Raw genomic sequence first — 20,543 nt, forward strand, 5'->3', positions numbered from 1 at the left:
CAGTTGGGCTGTTGACTTTGACCCTTTCCCTGTCCTGCTGCTACTGTCCCAGGCACCTGCCTATCTCCCCGTCCTTATCAGACTAAACACCAGTAGCTCTGACTGAGGGGCTTTTCTTTTGTCCTCACTTGGAAAAGTGGGGCCTCGCCCAACACCCGGGAGATATGACAGATTCGTGACTTTGACGCAGACTTTGAAGAAGCCTGGGATTAGACATTTCAGAGGCTTATCTCCGGGGAAGCTGGCCAGGGGGCTCTTTCCCCCTGCTGTTGGTTGGATTTTCCAATAGGAAGGGGCCTCCTCTTGAAGGGTGGGCCGGGTGACTGAAGACAGCCTGGCTCTTCCCAAACCGTTAACCTTCCTGGGCCCCCAGGCTTGCTCTCCCCCTCAGAAGGCTGGAACCCGGGAGAGCCCCGGGTCAATCATGTCACCATGGTGGCCAACAGGGACAGAGGTCCGGGAGCCCGAGTGGGAAAGAAAGCAGGTAAAGCTCCTTTCTCCTGGGAGCAGCTCCAGACTCCAGCCCCGTGGCTTTTGTCCTCACCCTGGGCCCACGGTCTTCCCCATCCTCAGCCCATTTGGGGAACGCCAGCCGGAGGGCAGGGTGACCGGATCATCCAGGGCGAGTGGCTGCCATGTAGGGCCACCCAAGCCAGGCACTTGGGTGCTCGAGAGAGAGGGTGGTAATCCGGGTTTCAGAAGCATTTTTATGGAGTGTCTTTATGGTGTGTTTTATTTCCCAGACGTAGGTAGAGTCATCTTTATCTGTTGAATGTGGTCACACAAGCTCAAGGCCTTCAGGCCCTTTTAAGGCCACTGCCTCCTTTGCCTCTGGAGGACTCGGAGAGAGTGGTGAGGCTGTGCTAATCCCAGGAGTGTTTGAGTCGGGGGGTAGATCTACAGGCCCAGGATGTGAGTACAGCTTGCTCAGTTGGATAGTGTTGGAGCCCAGAGAGAGGCCTAGCTTTGGGTTCCTGGGGTTGGGGAAGGGTAGAATTGCTGAGGGAGGGGCTGCTTGTGGCTGGTAGAAGACCCCTGGGGCTGGGACCCCAGAGTTCACCTCAGCACTGGGCTCAGCCAGGCCCCAGGAGGATTTATGGCCCTCTGAGAGCCCACCTCATGCTCATTTGAATTTTGTTAAAGCTAGATATGCTTCTAGCTTTACTTCTATTTATTCTGATGACTTGACACCTGTCCACATGTTTTTGTTGTCTGTCTCCCCCTTCTAGACTGTGAGCCCGTTATTGGGTACGGACCATCTCAGTATGTTGCCAACTTGTTCTTCCCAAGTGCTTAGTACAGTTCTCTGCACACAGTAAGCTCTCAATAAATACGATTGAATGAATGAAGGTCGGTAGCGGGCCTGAGGCACTGCCCTGGCTGCACCAGGAGAGGAGTGAGAGGGGGACCGAGGAGGGGGATCCTTGAGTTAGCTGGGCCGAGCTGGGGTTCTGTAGGGAGAGGCATATGCGGACATGTGTGTGCGAGTGTGTGTTCATCTGGAGAAACCCCCTGTCTCCGGTGTAGAGCAGAAGCAGGGTGTTGGCCATTTGGTTGGTACCCACGCGGTCGTTGGGTGGGAGCTTTGCTGAGCCTGTGTGCCACACCCGTCTCCTTGGGCCCACTCCCAGACCATGCAAATATGGGAGGAAGGGCAGAGATTTTTCAAGTCTCGACTGAGGCGACCTCAGTTGGCAGCCAACCGCTTAGAACGTCTCTTAAGGTTGTCTGACTTGTGGCTTTGAGGTCTGTTATTTTAAGAAGCCTGGCGCAGAGCTAGTTGCTTAGGGTGAGGAAAAGTTTATGCTGAGCTCATTTAAAGGTGACTCCCCAGGCTCACTCCAAGGGGAAGGCAGGCCCCCTGCCAAAGGTGGTCGAGGGGACTGGGATGGGTTTTCTAGTTCAGAAGGTCAGCTACGTGATTTTCGTTTTTTTGATTCGTCCCCGCCTCCCCCACTACAGTTTGCATTGGCTCCCAGCCTCCGCCTGGTTTTTCCTCTGCTTTTGTCCCGGGATATTTCAGACTCGCCGTTCGGCCCCAAGCTGGCTTGGTTCTGCTAACGAAACCCCTCGAAAAAGGCCCTGCCAGTCTGTCAGTGGGACAGGGACAATCGGGGGTCATGGCGTCACCACCTGGAGCAAGGGTTGGGCCTGCCTTCGGTGAGTAAGGAAGAGGGCCTCGCCCCAGGTGGGCGGTGCCGTTAACTGAGAGGATGGTGAGGAGCCAGGATCAGAGGAGGCTGACAGGCAGGCGCTTAGGGGCGGGTCTCATAGCACAGACCATCAGCAACTGTTCCTACAGGCTTTGGACAGAAATCGTCCAATTTCTTCCCCGAAAGAATTGCATCGTGGGAAGACACGAAGCACAGCCCTCAATGGGATCCTGGGCGTGGCTTTAGAAATCCCTCCACGCTTTCTCTCACAACTCCCTTTTCAGATCCAGTTTCGTGCTCGGGGCCCAGCCCGCTTTCGGTGGGTCTTCCCGGCACCTCCACCCACCTGCCCGTGCTGGAAGAGAATCAGATGAGGCGTCCCTGCGCTCTTCACAGACCGTCCCTCAGAGAACGTGCGTCCCAGCCCTTGATGGCAAATGAAAGCTGAAAAGCATTACCAGCTGGCTCACCCTTTTTCTGCCCGTTGGGGTGTGCTGGCTTAGAGATCCACCCTTCACTCTGGGAGATGATGCCCCCGGCTCCCAGCCTTGCAAGAGGGAGAAAGGCTGGAGTAGGCCAGCCAGGGTCTGTTCCACACCTTAGGTGCAAAGAGATTGCCCTTTGCCTTGCGGGCCCAGTTGCCACTTGCAGTGCCCCTCAGTCCGATCTCCTTTGCTTCCTAGTGGCCTGATCCTCCCCTTGAGGAGGAAGAAGAGCAGCAGTCTCCCTCCTGCTGGCTACAGGCCGAGCCTGCCTGCCGCCAAAGTGGCGGTCCTGCCACCAGGCACCTTGGCCCACTATGGGATGCACGGTTATCCAGCCTCTTCTCCCGACATCGCCATCTCATTCTGTCCCGGCAGAGGCTGGCCAGAAGTTTGGTTCTCTAATTCCCTAATCAGGTTCCATGCCGACAGCCCGGTGAGGAGGCTACATTCGGCTCTGAGTGGACAAGGAAGGTCTCCGCTCACGTAGATGGGCTCCTTGGGTGCAGGCTGGCCCACAAACCTCCGCTCCTCAGGCTTATTGTCAGACCCGAGCCGACTCCAAAGCAATTCATAACCATCTGCATATCTTGGGCCTGTTTCTCCAGAGCACAGGCAGTAACGCACGGCAGTTCTTGGCTTCTGTACAAGACAGCTATGTGCCGCAGACACAGAATCCATTACACTGTTCTCTTTGTTATCCTGGTGGTGGATATGTGTGTGTGTGTGCGCGTGCACACTCACAAACGTGCATATAATAGGGGGAAGTTACCATCATCATCATCGAGATCCATTAATGTTCAGCTCCCAGAGGGCCCCCAGCTCCCTCCCGGGCCCTTTAAAATCTATTTTTGGGCAAGTTGGAATTTGTGGGCAGAGAGCCTGGACTCATCACCTGCGTGGAGATGGTCCTAGACATCTTGTGGGATCCCAAGTTGGTTTCCTGGAAGAAGTAGGTAATTTCTGGTGCTCCACTTAGCTTATCAATCGAACCGTCAGTGGTATTTATTGCGCCATCCCAAGTTGGTTTCCTGGAAGAAGTAGGTATTTTCTGGTGCTCCACTTAGCTTATCAGTCGAATCGTCAGTGGTATTTATTGCGCGCTTACTGTGTGTAGAGCACTGTACTTAGCGCTTAGGAGAGTACAGTACAACAATGTCAGTAGACACATTCCCTACCCACAAGGAGCTTACATTGTAGAGGAGGAGACAGACATTAAAATAAATAATGGATGTGGACATAAATGATGTGGGGCTGAAGGTGGGGTGAATATCACGTGCCCAAAGGGGACCTATCCAAGAGCTTATGGGACCGAGGTGCAGTGTGATGGATCCCTGATTGCTCCCAGTAGTTGAGGCCCCCTTCCTTGGCGGTCTTCCCTTGTTCCCCCAGTTTCTTCTGGCCACAGTCCTGAGCCCTTGATCGTCCAAGTCTCTTCAAGTCCTGACCTATCACATCTTGGGGAAGAGCATTTCCTGGGCTGTTTCCTAGATCCTGAGATTTGCACAGCTGTGCGGGTTTACGCAACGTAGAAAATGAACGGTGCTGCGGTCAGGAGACGCACCTCTTCCAGTTTATCATCTCTCTCTCTCCCTCTGCCCCGTTAGATTCGGTTTGGGTGTTCCAGTTCTTAAAGAAGCCCCCTGTCCTGTCCACCCCACCCCCCCCGGCACTGGAGGTGGAGGCCTCGAACGTACAGATAGCCCACCGTGAGTCAGTGACAACCTTTTACCGTTGTTGTAAAGAGAAACATGCACCGTGTTCCTGCATGTACTTCACAGGCTTCGCCCGCCCCTCCCCGGCCCTCCCTGGCAGCCGCCGAGGAATGCACAGGACTTCTGAGTCAGCAATCAGCTGCCGCGAGACAAAACATGCAGGATATTGTCAAACTCGCAGAAATGGCGGGGCCACGTACCCTGGAATGCCCTGGAAACCTGGCATCGCCGTCGCTTCCTCTTCCCTTCCCCCAACCCCACTTTCCCCCTTCTGTTTCCTCCTTCCTGGTCCTGCCTCTCTCCATCCCCCCACACGCTGGCTGTGTTTTATGGCTTCTTACTCCCAGGTTTCGGGCAGGGAGCATTGTGTTCTGGTGTGTCGTCTTGTGTCCATATAGGAGAGCAACTTGTGAGATTGCCCTTCAGGAACAGTAGAAGGATTGCATATAGTCCCTAGAGTGGTGGGGTGCTGAGTGGCAAGCAGAGCCCCTTTCCCCCCTCCCCATCCCCTCCTTCCTCCTCTATCTATTCCCCCTCCTCCTGTTCTGTGTTAATAGGTAATTCTGGTTAGGCCCCTGGGTCATTGAGTCTGAGAAAGGAGGAGCTCAGCAAAGTCAGGATCCAACAGTCGGTTTCCACCAACTGAAGAAAGCTTGGCTCTCACCTGCTCCTCCAGGCTCTAGTTTGGTGAGACTCCTTCCACTGCTGCCGTCTTCCTCTTGGGTTTGCGGAGCAGCAGAAAGGTGGCAGCTGAGGGAATTCATCCCGGCCACTGCCCTGAACTCGGAGGCTGGCAAATCGGTCCAGCCCTACGGGTCTCTCCTCATCGGTGACACTCCCCTTCTTTGCCACCCCCTTTAGGTGCTTGAAATCTGCGGCAACTTGATGAGAGGTTAGCTTAGTGTGGGCAGGAATTACCAGGAGGGTTTTCCTCTGGATTTTGGGGAGGAGACCCTGGGAAGTGAGTGGACTGTGAAGGGAGCAGAGGAAGAGAAGGAAGTTAAACATTCTTTGGGACCGGAAGACCCCCTTAAGCTGAGGGAGTGTGGCCTAGTGGAAGGAACACTGTGGTCTGAGAATCCAAACAACCTGGCTCTTAGGCCCAGTTATGTCCCTGGACCGGCTGTTATTTGACCGTGGGCTGGTCGTTTCATCTCTCTGGGTCTTAGTTTTCTCATGTGCAAACCGGGCAGACAAATAGCTTCCTACATCACAGGGAAGTTGTGAGGACAAAGCTGAGGTAAATGTGAGGACGCTCGGGAAAGCGAAAGCACCAAATAAAATTGGAGGAATGGTGACTCTCAGGGCAAAGCTCCGCTGAACCTCAGATCAGGGCCCAGAGAGGTAGAGGCACAGTCTGTTTCTCCCTCAGACCCTGCCTGGGCTCACCGCTGTTAGAGAGTGGAAAATGGAGATTGGAAGATAAGAGCCAAGAGGACAGGGCCCTTAATAGGAGGCCAGGGCAGAACTATGAGGATGACATCATGGTTGGCCAATCCTCTCGGGGGCCAGAGCTAATAGAGCTGTTTTGAGGTCCTCCTCTGGCTCTGCAGGCTGCCCCTGCTTGTTCGGAGCCAACGGGCAGCAACCCGGTTGGACACTTTGGTGCCTTCCCCTTAATGCCCTGGGAAACCAAGGTCCCAGACCTTTGCCGGACGCTGTAGCGCCTGTGAGAGGAGACATGAAGGGGATCGAATTTCTTGATGTGGATTTGATAAGAGCTTGGGACATCAGCAGTCTGCCTCACATGCCCTCCCACCACCTGTTCCTCCTGCTCCTCCTCTCTCCCCCACCCCGATTTTCAGGAGCCCACACCGCTCAGGACATTTAGGGTCACTGGTTCAGGAGCTGAGTGGTACCGAGGTCTGGATCGGAGAGAGATGCTGTTGCAGTTTAGAAACAAAGGGAAATGGAAGTTTCTCCCCGGAGCACACAAAAGGCCCCAGACAGCATGGGAACAGGTGAGGTGTTTGCAGACAGAATTGCTCAATACAGCTTGGCTGCCAGAAAGCAAAGCAAACAGCAGGCTGCCCCAAAAAGGAACTCGGGGTTAAAGTCAGCTTTCCTGATGCAACAGGCACCTGGGAACCTCACTTCTCTGCCTCTCTCTCTGCTCTGCCTGACACATATTTACCCCCCCCCCCAGGCCAAACACACACACACACACACACACACACACACACACTTGTTTGATTGCTTGCCACATTTTCAGGAGCAGCCGTGGCTGGCAGGAAAGAGCCAAGCTCTTTTTAGGAAACTCCTTGAGATTTTTCCCAGACTCGCTGCCACCTGGAGCAAACTGTTTTCAGGGGGAAGAGAAGCCAAAACTAAAGCCACTTCTGCGGTGAGCCCCCTCTGTCCCCACACTGGGCTTAGGGGCCACTGGACGAGGCCATTGGCTGAGGGTTAGGGCCTGTAGGCTATGTCAGTAGGCCTTGGCTGTTTTGCCATGGAACTCTTCCTCCCTCCCTGCCTCCTTCCAGGAATTGTCTTCCTCATCAATTCCTACAGACCACCCCTGTCCCCACTTCCATACTATTCATCCATTCAGTGGTATTTATTGAGCACTTACTGTGTGCGGAGCACTGTAATAAGCTCTTGGAGAGTATATGTTGCCAACTTGTACTTGTACTTCCCAAGTACTTAGTACAGTGCTCTCACATAGTAAGTGCTCAATAAATATGATTGATTGAATGATTGATTGAGAGTACAATTCGGCAGCAAATAGAGACAATCGCATCTTCCCGGACTTAATCTTTCATTTCCCCTCCCTCTTCGCTCTCTAGTATATTCATTCAATCATATTTATTGAGCGCTTACTGTGTGCAGAGCACTGTACTAAGCGCTTGGGAAGTACAAGTTACAAGTACAAGGTACAAGTACTATGTCACCCATGCATTTGAATCCATGCCCCCTGCCCTTAAATAAGCTCTTAGGTATTCCTCCCCTTGTCCTGCCCAAGGACTTGTGTGCATATCCTTCTACTTGATTCATTCATTCATTCATTCAGTCATATTTATTGAGCACTAACAGTGTGCAGAGCACTGTACTAAGCGCTTGAAGTACAAGTTGGTAACATATAGAGATGGTTCCTACCCAGTAGCGGGCTCACAGTCTAGAAGGGGAAGACAGACAACAGAACAACACATATTAACAAAATAAAATAAATAGAATAGTAAATACGTACTTGATGGCCTCCCCTACCCATAATTTATTTTAATACCTGCCTCCTTCAATAGATTGTATGGGCAGGGCTTGTGTTTTCTTATTCAACCGTGTGCACCCAAGCACTCAATAAATACCACTTATCAATTGACCGTTAGGTAAAAGGTGTGGGATTAGGGATAAGCAGGCACTTGTACAGGGTGTTAGAGGCATATGCCTTGAGCACCCAACCCTGTAGACACATGAGTTTGGCTGTTTCATTTAGGCAGGCAGCAGTAGGATGATAATAATAATTCCTAGAATCTGTTGGTATCTTCCAGTTCAAGTACTTTGCCTCGGTTCCTGTTTTGTCTCACTATCAGTGGGCTAGTGGGAAGGGCAGCACTTCATCTCGTGAGGCAGGTTCTCTGACTTCCCCAAGGTCACAGAGCCAGTCAGTGTTTGAATGGCCATTAGACCCCATCCATGATCTACAGGTGCCCTTTCCTCAGAGAGAGACTGTCTCCAGGGTGGGAGAAGTGAAATGGGCAGTTGGTATTCCTTTCCCGTTCTTCACTCCCTAACCCCGAACCATTCCTACCAACCGGCTAAGATCAGGCCCCAGAGTATTGGGCAAGACGCAGATCTCAACCGTGCCTGGGAGCACGCTCACACAGCCGGAGAATACGGAGCCATGCTGATAGTTGGGTCTCTGTGGAAACTGAAGCTGGGCGACCGGATTAGGGGAAGCTGCTGTGGGGCAGCGTCTGAGGCTAACCAAGTCTCTCCTGGAAACATAAGAGGTTCCTCACACCTCCAGGGTGACATGTGGGGCCTAGAGCTCACCTGGGTGTGGGTCAATGTGGTGGGTGGAGTTAACCCATGAGGCTAAGACCAATCCCCCAGTCATACTTGTTTAGTGCTTGCTGGGCACTGAGCCATTGTACCAAGCTCTTGGGAATGAAAAGATGCGGTCTCCGTTGAGATGATTTTGGTCAGGTGGAACCCAGTGCCCGGTTGCTTTGACCTGGCTGGGGAATTCCCAGTAGAAGGCGTCAAGGCCGCCCTCCTGAGCAGCCTCACGGGCCCCACCAGGATGAGCCCGGTCTCTCTGATGGTTCCTTTCCTCCCGCAGGTTGACCGGGTTGGCCGGCTAGCCCCTTGAAGGCCGCGGGCAGACAGACGGCCCCAAAGGGAGGACCGCGCTGCCCCGGGGATCATGGAGGAAATCAGGAGCGACAAGATGAACCAGGCACACGTCCTCTTTGACCGCTTCGTCCAGGCCAGCACCTGCAAGGGGACAATCAAGGCCTTCCAGGAGCTGTGCGACCACCTGGAGCTGAAGCCAAGGGACTACCGCTCTTTCTACCATAAACTTAAGTCCAAGCTGAACTACTGGAAAGCCAAAGCGCTCTGGGCCAAGCTGGACAAGCGAGGGGGCCACAAAGACTACAAGAAGGGGAAAGTGTGCACCAACACCAAGGTGAGGCCCGACTGGGCTGGGGCCAGGGCCGGGGAGAAGCATGGGCGAATTCTAGTCTAGTCTGTTTGGAGACTGGGGATGCCCGGGCTGGACACTGGGCACAGGGACCCCGCCACAATGATCTTCAGCCAGTTTGACATGGATGTTGTCAGCTAGCGGAGTCGAATTTTTCACGGGCCTTGAGTGGGTCATGGCCCGTGACACAAGTCAGCGGGGTCCTAGGCCCTTGGCCTCATTGGCCACCTGGGCTCCTCGTAAAGCCCTTATATCATTGCCAGGCTTGATCAATCAATCAATGTCATATTTATTGAGCATCTACCGTGTGCAGAGCATTGTACTAAGCTCTTGGGAGAGTACAACACAACAATATAACAGACACATTCTCTGCCTACAACAAGCTTACAGTCTAGAGACTGACCTCTCGAGTTTTCTCGCCATCCGGGGAATGGGATTTCATTGCAGCGGGCGCAGGGTGTGAGTTTGGGTTTATCAGGCTGTCTGCAGACTCCCTTTCGGTGGCCCGGATCTGCTTACTTCTTTTCGGGTCTCTCGTTCGACCACCTTTACGGAAGCCCTGGCTCAGCCGTGCGGGCTCACGAGGCCTGGATGCCCGCTGTGTTAAGTTTAGAAAAAGTGGTTTGACAGTGAGTGAGTCACCCCGTGATTGTCCCCCATCCCATCATCAGCCTTTGTATAGTGGGTGTTAATGAGTTCTGGGGATGGGATGTGACCAGAGGCCTCCTGACTACAGGATTTCATCCCGGTGGGTGTCAGCTTGGTGATTCTAGGCCCCAGCTGAGGGAGCCCTCACCGTTTTCTTGGAAACAATTCAGTTTGGGACCCAGAGATCCAGCGGGAAGTCCCTGTTTCTGTTGGGGCCTCAGGGGCTGTGAATTATGCCCAAAAACCAAGCCTCAACCTGCCAAAGTGAGGCTGGAAGCTTGCTTTCCTGGCCCAGGTGACACAAAGAGATGAAGGCTGTGAGTCTCTGGGCTCGGCAAGTTAGCTCCTGGTGAGAGGAAGGGTGTCCTCTGGGGTTTGGGGGGGTCAAGCCTGGCCCCCAAATGACTGAGCAGGGTTTCAGGGTTGAAATTGATTTGGGAACATGTCTACCCCTGAGATCCACCCCACGGTGCAGAAGGGACATGCCACACCTCCAGAAGAAAGCAGCCCTGGGGGACGTGGACCCGAGACCCGGACCAACCTGCAGTGGAATGGTTGCTCTGGGGGTTTAGGAGAGGAGGGATTTGGGTGGGGGCTGGGGAGAGGTCCATAGGCCCCTTCTACCTCAGTACCTACTGTGAATCGGAATCCCGAGGAGCCCCCATAACCTGAGAATGAGCCCTGGGCATGACCCCACCGGGAGTCCGGAGCAACCCTTGCTCCGGCTAGGGGTGCCATGGTACCCTCCATGGTACCCATCATCCTCAGCTGCAGCAGTGTTCCCATTTGGGCATCTGCTGCGGGTGGTACCCACACCTGGGCAGTTGGGGACATTTGGCAGGGGGCCAGTGCTTTGAGGAGCTGGCCTTTTAACAGAGGGCCTCATTGTTCGGCTGGTCTTTGGCTGTTTCAGTGTCTCATCATCGGCGCGGGACCCTGCGGTCTGCGGACCGCCATCGACCTGTCTCTTCTGGGAGCCAAGGTGGTGGTCGTTGAGAAGCGGGATGCCTTCTCTCGCAACAACGTGCTCCATCTCTGGCCCTTTACCATCCACGATCTGCGAGGGCTTGGGGCTAAGAAGTTCTACGGCAAGTTCTGTGCCGGGGCCATCGACCACATCAGTAAGTGCAGCCGGCTCCATGGAACCCTTCCCAACTGCAATGGCCTCGTACGCTTCTAACCTTAGGAGAGCAGCTCCACCTGGGAAACGAGGACCCTGGCTTCCTTTCTATGCTTAGAAGCCTCTGGAGATGGTCAGTTGGACTACCCAACGGCCAGGTTTCCAGTGGAAGGGTCACAGCGGGGGTAGTCGGGGGGGGTGGTCAGCATCAAATCGTCTATCCATCCGGTCTCCAAGCGCTTTATCGAACCCGACGCAGGCCGGTCAGTCATCATTCAAAACACGTCTTGGAAAATGTCAGTCTGGCTAGAGAAGGCGTCGAGAATCCCAAGAAGCTGACCGTGGGCGGTGGGTGGGGCCGGCCTCTGGAGGGCCTTCATCCACGGTCCCTCCCTCCCACTTCCTGACTCAGTCTCCTTTCTGTCCCACAGGTATCCGGCAGCTCCAGTTGATCCTTTTGAAGGTCGCCTTGATCCTGGGGATCGAAATCCATGTCAATGTGGAATTCCAGGGGCTCGTCAACCCCCCCGAGGATCAGGAGAATGAGAGTAGGTTGGAGCGGGACAGTGGATGGTGGGATGGGAGGGCCGGGTGGGAAGGGCACAGTGAGGTGTCCCGTTGCAGCGGGTGGGCTGGTCGAGTTGCGGTGACCCCCGTACGTGAGGGTTCACACGCAACGTTCCATTAGCGCTCCCAAGTGTGTTCTTTTATGTCTGGGCTGGAGCCCAGAGTATCAGTAAACCGTGTAGAGCTGCTTGGCATTCCTGGGTCGTGTTCTGTGGGACCCAGAGAGCCGGGCGTTTAAAGCATCCAGCTGCACCGCGGCCGTCTCAGAGGAATTGGCTGTCATGTGTGACTGTGATATGTTATGATGTCCCAGGCTTGGGAGGTGTGTCTTGTGGGTTGGCAGGTACTGACTCAGAATTTTGTCTGTAGGGATAGGCTGGCGGGCCCTGGTGCACCCCAAAACACACCCCGTGTCGGAGTATGAGTTTGAAGTGATCATCGGAGGGGACGGCAGGAGGAACACCTTGGAAGGTAATGGGTGCTGCCCTTTCACTCTGCCTGGCTGGGGGGGAGAGGGGCGCTGGCCCCTTGACCTTTCCCCTTTGGGCCGTCTGCTGAGTGAAAATGGCCATTCCCAGTGTCTTTTGGGGGTAGGGAGCCCCGTGGTGGAATTATGGAGGCTAACCAGTCTGAACTGGTCCAATGTCAGAGCTCAGCTTCTTCTGCCTTGCTGGCCCCCGCCATCCCGGTCCCCCTTCAGAGGAAGAGTATTGTGGGCTTGTCCTGGGCGTGCTAATGAGAGGAGCGAAGGAGCTCAGAGAACGTGCCTTCCTGGCAGGGGGGGATCTGGTCAGCCTCATGCTGGGGTTCATAGGCCCTCGGGGGACCTCTTGTTGGGGCAGATGGCAGCTCTGTGGGCTGGCCTAGCTCAGCGAGTCCAAGGACTTCCCTAAGATAGAGAGCCGGGTGTCTTTGGGCGGAAGCCATTGTAGTCTTAAGGTGGCTTGAGGTAGTGAGCAGCTGTTGTTTGGAAACCCTCCCGCTCCTTTTTCCGGCCTCTTATCTAGCTATTCCTCACCAAGCCCCCTCTCTTTCTCAGGGTTTCGTCGGAAAGAATTCCGAGGCAAGCTGGCCATCGCCATCACGGCCAACTTCATCAACCGCAACACCACAGCGGAGGCCAAGGTGGAGGAGATCAGTGGTGTGGCCTTCATCTTCAACCAGAAGTTCTTCCAGGAGCTACGGGAGGCCACAGGTGGGTGACAATTGCGGGGGGAAATCGGATGGCCGGTTCGGGGCCACACTGCTATCCACTTCCCCACGCCTTCCCCTTTTTTTCTCCCTGCGAGTGTTGCTTGGTTCCCTCCTCTTACCTGGCCTCTTTTTCTTGCCAACCACTGGATCATTTCACTTATTTCCGGGATCTCCTGGGCTCGGACCCTTAGTTTGGCCCCTGTGTTTCAGAAGGGCATGGTGAGGTGAAACTCACTGTGCAGAAGAGGATCGAGGCAGGGTGTTTCATCTCAGCAAAGCGTCATCTTGGCCCCAGGCCCCAGTTCAGTTCACGGGGTTAGACAGACAGACATAATCCATCCCCTGACTGTGGGCCAGATTTACCAAAATTATCCCAGAGGATAGTAGTAATAATTTTGCTGTTTGTTGAGCGCTTACTATGTGCTAAGCCCTGAGGTAGATACAGGATATTTGCCCCCTTTCCTCCCTTCCCCAGCCCCACAGGACTTATATACATATCTTTAAATTACTATAAATTGTTTATATTAATTTCTATCTCCCCCACTAGGCTGTAAGCTCGTTGTGGGCAGGGAAGGTGTCTGCCCACTCTGTTTTATTGTCCTCTCCCAAGCTCTCAGTACAGTGCTCTGCACACTGTAAACACTCAATGAATATTGTTGACAATGATGTTACTCAGAGGTGGGATGAGACTCCCACAACTTCCCTTTCTCTTTAGCCTAGTCCCTCCTGCTCCAGTGTAAGTTTGAAGTTCCCAGCTCAAAGCTTCAAGAAAGGCCAAGTCTTCCATGCCGCAGGGAGACCCCCGGCCTGGGCGGACTCTTGCTTGGGCTCGCAGAGGTGTTGATGATGATGATGATGGTATTTGTTAAGCACTTACTATGTGCCAGGCACTGTAGTAAACACTGGGGTGGATACAAGCAAATTGGTTGGACACAGTCCTTGTCCCACGTGGGGCTCACAGTCTCAATCCCCACTTTCCAGATGAGGGAACTGAGGCCCAGAGAAGTGAAGTGACTTGCCCAAGGTCACACAGCGGACAAGTGGCAGAGCTCAGGATTAGAACCCGTGACCTTCTGACTCCGAGGCCCGTGCTCTCTCCACTATGCCATGCTGCTTCTCATGGCATGGTGGGACTTGCTCGCCCCCCCAGCCACCCTGGGGTCCCTTATCCGCTGGGCATACCGCCTTGGTGAGTCTTCCTCTTCCGGTTTCAGGCATCGACCTGGAGAACATCGTCTACTACAAGGACGACACGCACTATTTTGTCATGACAGCCAAGAAGCAGAGCTTGCTGGAGAAGGGGGTGATCCTACATGTAAGTCTCTTGGAGCCCTCGAGGGGAGCTGATAATGATGGAGATTGGGGTTCTTCACAGCAAACCAAGCCTGTCCCATAAGGTCCCTCCATATCCAGAGAGGTAGTTGGGCTCCTTCTGGCATGGAGGGGGTTAAGTCGTCGAGCTGGAACCGGGGGCTGAAAGTGAGCTTGAGGCTGTAGCAAAGGCCCGTCCGTGGTAATTGTTTTTATTCAGCACTTTTTATCAGAACACTCTGCTAAGTACTGGGGTAGATACAAGGTTATCTGGTAGGACAGTGTCCCTCAGAGTGCTCCCAGTCTAAGAGGAACGGGGGGAGAGTGGGAATCTTCGTCCCATTTAACTGATGAGGGAACCAAGGCCCTGAGAGGTTACCTGCCTAAGGTCACCAGGCAGGCCATCCTGCGGTTCTCTCCAGTGCAGTTCCCCTGAGCTGGGGGGTTCACTTCCTCCCATGTGGGAGGGAGTCTTGTCAGGCCGATTCTGTTCCTTCTGGTGTTGACTCTCTGGGGCTCAGCGGGTCCTCGCTGTTTTCAGACTGAGGAGGAATGAAGTTCAGTTTGGCTGGATTTCTCTGAACCTGACTTCTCTGAACTTGGATAGAGTGCGTGGTGGGGCCCCACAGTCAGCACTCCCAGAGTTCTGGACTCCCTCCTCCACCTCCGGGCCTTGTTCTGAACAGACGAACAGTCTCTGAGCTCAGGGTGGCAGCGACATGCAGAGGCAGTGGGTCCCAGGCGGCGGCCAAGCCTGTCCCCAGGATGGAGTCGCTCGGCTGCTCCAGGAGAATGGGCTGGATGTCCCGCTCGGCTGATGGTGGCTACCGCAGAGAACTGGCCCCGGTCTACCTCCTTGCCATCCCTCGAGGGCGGGACCGATGCCCTCTGCCTGTATTGCCTCACATGTTGAGCAGTTGTTGTAGCGGGTGCAAGAGGGTCAACACTGGGTAGGGCAGGAGCATTTGATTGGCAAGTCCCGAGCACAGGCAGGGGCAGGGAGTAGAAGGTGAAGGGCGGCCTCTGCCAGAGGCTTCTAGGCTTTCCAGAAGAGAGGTGGCCAACCATTTCTCCTTGCAGGAACGCAGAGCTGGTCCCACAGGCCCCAACTCTCACTCGCTTCTGCTTGTCTACCCCACATCTGCCGCTCCACCTGTGCAGTCACAGCCAAGGCTCCTGGCTGCAGGTCCCAGGAGCTGTCCACCCGGTTAGATCGATCGACAGCAGGCGAGAGAGTCGGCGCTTCATGCCAATGAGAGCTGACAGGATTACTTCCCATCCGGGCCAGGCAGCATGGTCCGTCCCATGAGGCCCTCATGTCTCCTGGGGACCCCGTTCCTTGAGGGGCACCCTGTCTGAGTTGCGTCTCTCCCCGTGCACAGGACTATGCAGACACAGAGCTGCTCCTCTCCCGGGACAACGTTGACCAGGAGGCGCTGCTCAGCTACGCCCGCGAGGCAGCCGACTTCTCCACCAACCAGCAGCTGCCCTCGTTGGACTTTGCCATCAATCACTACGGGCAGCCAGACGTGGCCATGTTCGATTTCACGTGCATGTACGCCTCCGAGAATGCGGCCCTGGTGCGGGAGCAAAACGGCCACCAGCTGCTGGTGGCCCTGGTCGGGGACAGCCTCCTTGAGGTGAGCGGGCCCCGGGGGCACTGACCGTCAGTTGGGTGGCTGGGCAGGGTGATCGATGAGGCTGCCCCTTCCCCCAGACGCTTTGTGGCTTTAATCAATCAAGCGGTGTTATTTATTAAGCACTACTGTGTGTAGAACACTGAGCTAAGCCCCGTAATTTATTTTCCTTTCTGTTGACTCCTGCACCCCATAATTTCTCTTTCTTCTCTTCCTCTTGCACCCCATTTCTCCACCTGTGCAGCCATTCTGGCCAATGGGAACTGGGATAGCCAGGGGCTTTCTGGCCGCCATGGACTCTGCTTGGATGGTACGAAGCTGGTCTCAAGGAACCAGCCCACTGGAGGTGCTGGCAGAGAGGTAATGAATGCCGGGCGACCGTGGGGACCGCCTCGCTCTATGGCCGTAGTGGTCCAGCCTCGATCCCACCCATCCGGCCCCGGGACACAGTGCTCCTGGGTCACCCCCATATAGGCATCAATCGCCACCTTGGATCTGGGTCCGGAGGCCTGTTTGTTCTCTTTTATAAGACACAGCCCTGCCTCGGTGGGGAGAGGGAGGAAAAGAGCCACATGGGTTGGCACTAGCCGAGGTTGAGTTTAGGAGTCCAGTCTCCAAGCTCCCCATTTGGCCAGGTAGGCGGGCGAGACAGCACCGGAGTTTGGGTAGATGATCTGACCCGGGCCCCGGTTCTGAATCCCCCCATCCTGCTTCCTTTCTCCTGGTGAAGCCACTGTAAAGGCCCTCCCGCCAAGTCCAGCAAATAGTTGGAGGTTCACAGGAGTTTGGGGTGCCTTGGGTCCTGCACCTCACAGAACTCTGCTCCTCTTGCCCCTTTTTGGGAAAGCCCAAATGGCCTGAGCCCAGCCCTTTGTCGCTGGAGGATGAAGTGAGTGTTCTGGGGCTCACAGAGGGGCATGCCCCCCGATCCACCCTGATCCAAGACCGTTCTTTGCTCCATTTATGGCCAGTGGGAGCCATAAACGTTGGCCCTACTGATGGGGATGGGAAGCAGAGAAGGCCTGAAGCACTTGGGCTGACTCAGGTGTTCAGGGTCCTGGGGGGAAGGAAGCCTGGCACATATACAGGTGACCCATGGCCGTTTCCCGGGCTCAGAGTTTGGGTGGTGAACTCTATTTTACTTGGGTCCCGTGGAAGCCAGAGCCAGTCTCTGGCGGGTGGGAGGTGGTTGGGGCTGGAGGTTTTGGGTGAGTCCTTGGGTTGACGGGGCTCCAGTTTGACCCATGGGGACAGAGTGGCTTTGGGATGCGCGCTGCTCTCACTGATTGGGCTGTGGGCTGTCTCCAGGGAAAGCATCTACAGACTGCTGCCTCAAACCACCCCAGAGAATGTGAGCAAAAACTTCAGCCACTACAGCATCGACCCCGTCACCCGCTACCCCAACATCAACGTCAACTTTCTGCGGCCAAACCAGGTGAGCGCTCTCTCTCCCACCACCTGCTTGCCCACACATCTGAGCTGTTCACGTTTGGGCTGGAATGGTGGGATTCCCCCTGACCAACAACTGGGACAAAATACCGAGCGTTTCTCTCACCCCTTCCTCCAGAGAGCCCCAGGCTCCTTCCTAAACCCTCTTGGGCTTCCCCTTGCATTAGCCAGAAAAGGCTGGGAAGACTAGTAGATAGTGTCTCCCTGTCGAGTTTTTCTCATTAGATTATAAGCTCCCCAAGGGCAGGGGTATGGTGGCTTTTGCCCCTTACTCCCAAGCTCATTGTAGGCTAGTGAAATGTTCAGTGAATACTGCTGACTGGGTATTGTGACAGGACCAGAGAGGTTGTGTGGTCACCAATCAGAAGACGAGCCGTCACTGGTGCCTCAGGACTTTGGGTTCAATCAATCAATCAGTCATTTGATCAGTGGTATTTATCGAGTGATTACTATGTGCAAAGCACTGTACTAAGTGCTTAGGAGAGGACAGTACAAGAGAGTTGCTAGACAGGATCCCTAATCTCAAGGAGATGTTGGACTCTCAGATCTCCAAAGCTTTGCCCTTCACCGCCTCTGGGGTGGGGACGTGACGTGACGCTGCCTGAGGTGGGGGAGGGATTTCCGCATCCTCAAAACAAGCATCCTCTAGGTAGCCCATGAGCATCCTGGGGGCGGCTGGGTAGCCCTGAACTGTCACTGGGCTGATTTTCACTCTATCTTTCTCTGGGATCTACCACAGGGCGAGGGCTTTGGAGCATACTGATTATTTCATTGCGATGTTTGCCATGATTTAATCTCTCTCCTTCAACCCTTTCCCCGCCCTGCCTTCTGTCCTCCAGGTACGCCACCTTTATGACACTGGGGAACTGAAAGACATTCACCTGGAAATCGAGAACATGGTGAACTCGAGAACCCCGAAGCTGACACGCAATGGTGAGTTTAGTGATGGCTTCCCAGCAGGGATTCCCCATTGAGGTCTGGCAGCTGCCCTTGGCCCGGGCCTGGAATGGTGTGCCCAAACTTGTCTCCTGCCCTGGCAGGGAAGGGCACCCACAAACTCTCCATCTACTACTCCAGGTCCTTCTAGGAAGCGGGAACAAAGTGAGTACTCCTCTTTGAGGTGACACCCAGTCGCCCAGGCTATTTGTTCAGTCAGCTGAACAATCAGTCAGGATTTGAGTGCTTACTGTGTACAGAAGCACTGTACCGAGCACTTGGGAGGAAAGTCCACTAGAGATAAAAGACACGAGCCCTGCCCTCAAGTGGAAACAAAGAGGAAACCTTGAGGAATCTCTTGGTTTGCACGGCAGGGGGATGGTAGTGATAGCACTAGTGGTAATGATGATAATGATGGTGATGATGGTAATGGTGTTTGAGCGTACCTTGTGCCAAAGCACTGTGCCCTACCCAGGGGTAGATGCCCAGCTTACACTCATGGTTCTTCTCCAGCTGACCTCTCACCGGGCCTCATTCTCAACTCTCTCCGTGCCCACCTCTTCTATTTGCTGCTCGCAACTCCCTTCCGCTTCATATCTGTCCGGCCACCCTTCTCCCCATCCTCAATGCCCTGTCGAAGCCAGATTTCCTCCAGGAAGCCTTCCCTGATCTCTAATTTTAGATTGTGAGCCCTCTGAGGGACAGGGACCATGTCTAATTCCCATCTGTGGGTTCTTTCCCAGTGCTTAGTACAGTGCTCTGTGCACAGTAAGCACTTAATAAATACTAATACTACTACTGTTGCTCTAATCTCCCCACCTCTTATCACCATCTGCTACTTCAGCACTTCGACATCACCTAAACACTTAAATACTTACCCACTCCCTGTAGGACTTAGCTACATATCTTTCTACTCTATTACTTCCTCCTAGCTGTAATTTACTTTAGTGTCTGCCTTCCCTCGAGTGCGCAAACTCCTTGAAGGCAGGGGTTCGTGACTGTTCATTGATTCATTCAGTCATTTATTGAGCGCTTACTGTGTGGAAATCTGTTGATTCCATTACATTCTCCCATGTGTGTAGTACAGTGCTCTGCCCACAGTAAAGATTCCATAAATGCGGGGGATTGACTGGCAAAAGATAATCAGTTACAGTGTCTGCCCCACATGTGGCTCATCATCTAAGATGGAGGGAGAGTCAGTATCTTATCCCTTGTTTTCTGATGAGAAAACAGAGGCACAGAGAAGCTAAGTGACTTGTCCAAGGTCATCATCATCATCATCATCATCAATCGTATTTATTGAGCGCTTACTATGTGCAGAGCACTGTACTAAGCGCTTGGGAAGTACAAATTGGCAACATATACAGATAGTCCCTACCCAACAGTGGGCTCACAGTCTAAAAGGTCACACAGAAGGCTAGTGGCCGAGATGGGAGTAGAACCCGGGTTTCGTGGTTCCCAGTACCATACTCTTCCCATTGGACCACAGTGCCTGTCTGGCGGGTTCGCACCGACTTCCAGATGCACCTGAGGCATCGCACGTGATCTTGAAGTGGCCTCCGATTTCCCTGCGGGCTTGAGTCTGCCAGGCTGGGGCTGGGTCTGGGACCCAAGCCAGCCCGTTCGCCTGCTGCTGCTCTCAGCCCAGGCTCGGCAGTGGGAGAGGCCATTCTGCAGACCCGGGTCTTCCCCATGTAGCAAACTGCCCATGCTGTTAGAGTCAGGAGTCTGGAACTTTGGCCTGTGTTCCTCTCTGGGTGGGACCGGGAAATAAGTTGTGCCCTCTGCTTCCTGATTTCTAGAAAAACCTGGGGCCATGGCGAGGGAGGTGGCTCCGCCCCGGGCAGCCGCCTGGGCTGCTCATCGAGTCTTTGCATGGTGCTCAGAGAGTTGGCCCAGGGCGGGTCACCAGGATGCGGAGGGATGGGTGTGGTCTGGGTACCAGTGGTCATCATCATCATCATCATCATCAATCGTATTTATTGAGCGCTTACTGTGTGCAGAGCACTGTACTAAGCGCTTGGGAAGTACAAGTTAGTAACATATAGAGACAGTCCCTACCCAGCAGTGGGCTCACAGTCCACTGCTTCCTTCCCCCCTCTTCTCAGTAGGAGAAGATATCCCCTAAAAGTCCCATTCTTCCTCCTCCCCTCCCTCCAACTCCCCTCATTCGAACCATTGCCCTGTTGCCTGCTGGGCGATGGCCCGAGGTGGGTAAGGGGAGGAGAGAATGCCGGGGGTGGGACCGTGGCCATGGCCCCTGTCTGACGGGCGGGTCTCTCTGGGGTGTTACAGAGTCCGTCGCTCGCTCCAGCAAGCTGCTGGGCTGGTGCCAGAGGCAGACAGAGGGCTACGCTGGCGTGGACGTGACCGACCTCACCATGTCCTGGAAAAGCGGGCTGGCCCTGTGCGCCATCATCCACAGATACCGACCCGACCTGATGTAAGTGGCGCGGGCGCTGACCCGGGCTGCCAGCTTCTCCCGTGGCCGCCCTCGAGGGGAGGGGAGCTGAGCTGAGCCACTAGGGTCTGTTGGGCCCCCGAGCAGCAACTCTGCCTTCCCTGACCTCCCCAACTCTTCCCAGTCCTGTTGCTCTGCCGCACCAGTTTAAGTAGAGTCCTGGCAGTGCCAGTGGCCCGGAGACAGGGCCCGCTTGAGCCCGACTTCCATTGTCTAGGACTCACCGGA

The 20,543-nt window shown here is 54.6% G+C and overlaps 1 protein-coding gene across 16 annotated transcripts in view; it reads left to right on the forward strand.

The window, feature by feature from the left end:
- The window catches only part of MICAL3 (microtubule associated monooxygenase, calponin and LIM domain containing 3), a 134,121-nt gene that overhangs the window by 39,325 nt on the left and 74,253 nt on the right, over positions 1-20,543 (forward strand). For 15 of the 16 annotated variants that reach the window (XM_038741181.1, XM_038741180.1, XM_038741188.1 and 12 more), the window contains 11 exons: positions 8,630-8,977; positions 10,554-10,761; positions 11,192-11,308; positions 11,697-11,798; positions 12,367-12,522; positions 13,736-13,836; positions 15,215-15,472; positions 15,714-15,829; positions 16,778-16,904; positions 17,758-17,851; positions 20,150-20,297. In XM_038741181.1, coding sequence (XP_038597109.1) covers positions 8,714-8,977; positions 10,554-10,761; positions 11,192-11,308; positions 11,697-11,798; positions 12,367-12,522; positions 13,736-13,836; positions 15,215-15,472; positions 15,714-15,829; positions 16,778-16,904; positions 17,758-17,851; positions 20,150-20,297 — 1,691 coding nt within the window. In that variant the 5' untranslated portion in view covers positions 8,630-8,713. Of the gene's footprint in view, positions 1-2,082; positions 2,161-8,629; positions 8,978-10,553; positions 10,762-11,191; positions 11,309-11,696; positions 11,799-12,366; positions 12,523-13,735; positions 13,837-15,214; positions 15,473-15,713; positions 15,830-16,777; positions 16,905-17,757; positions 17,852-20,149; positions 20,298-20,543 lie in introns of those variants that run through there. The other variant, XM_038741182.1, reaches the window with a different exon arrangement.

Source organism: Tachyglossus aculeatus (genome assembly GCF_015852505.1).
Source record: "Tachyglossus aculeatus isolate mTacAcu1 chromosome 12 unlocalized genomic scaffold, mTacAcu1.pri SUPER_6_unloc_1, whole genome shotgun sequence".
Taxonomy (NCBI): domain Eukaryota; kingdom Metazoa; phylum Chordata; class Mammalia; order Monotremata; family Tachyglossidae; genus Tachyglossus; species Tachyglossus aculeatus.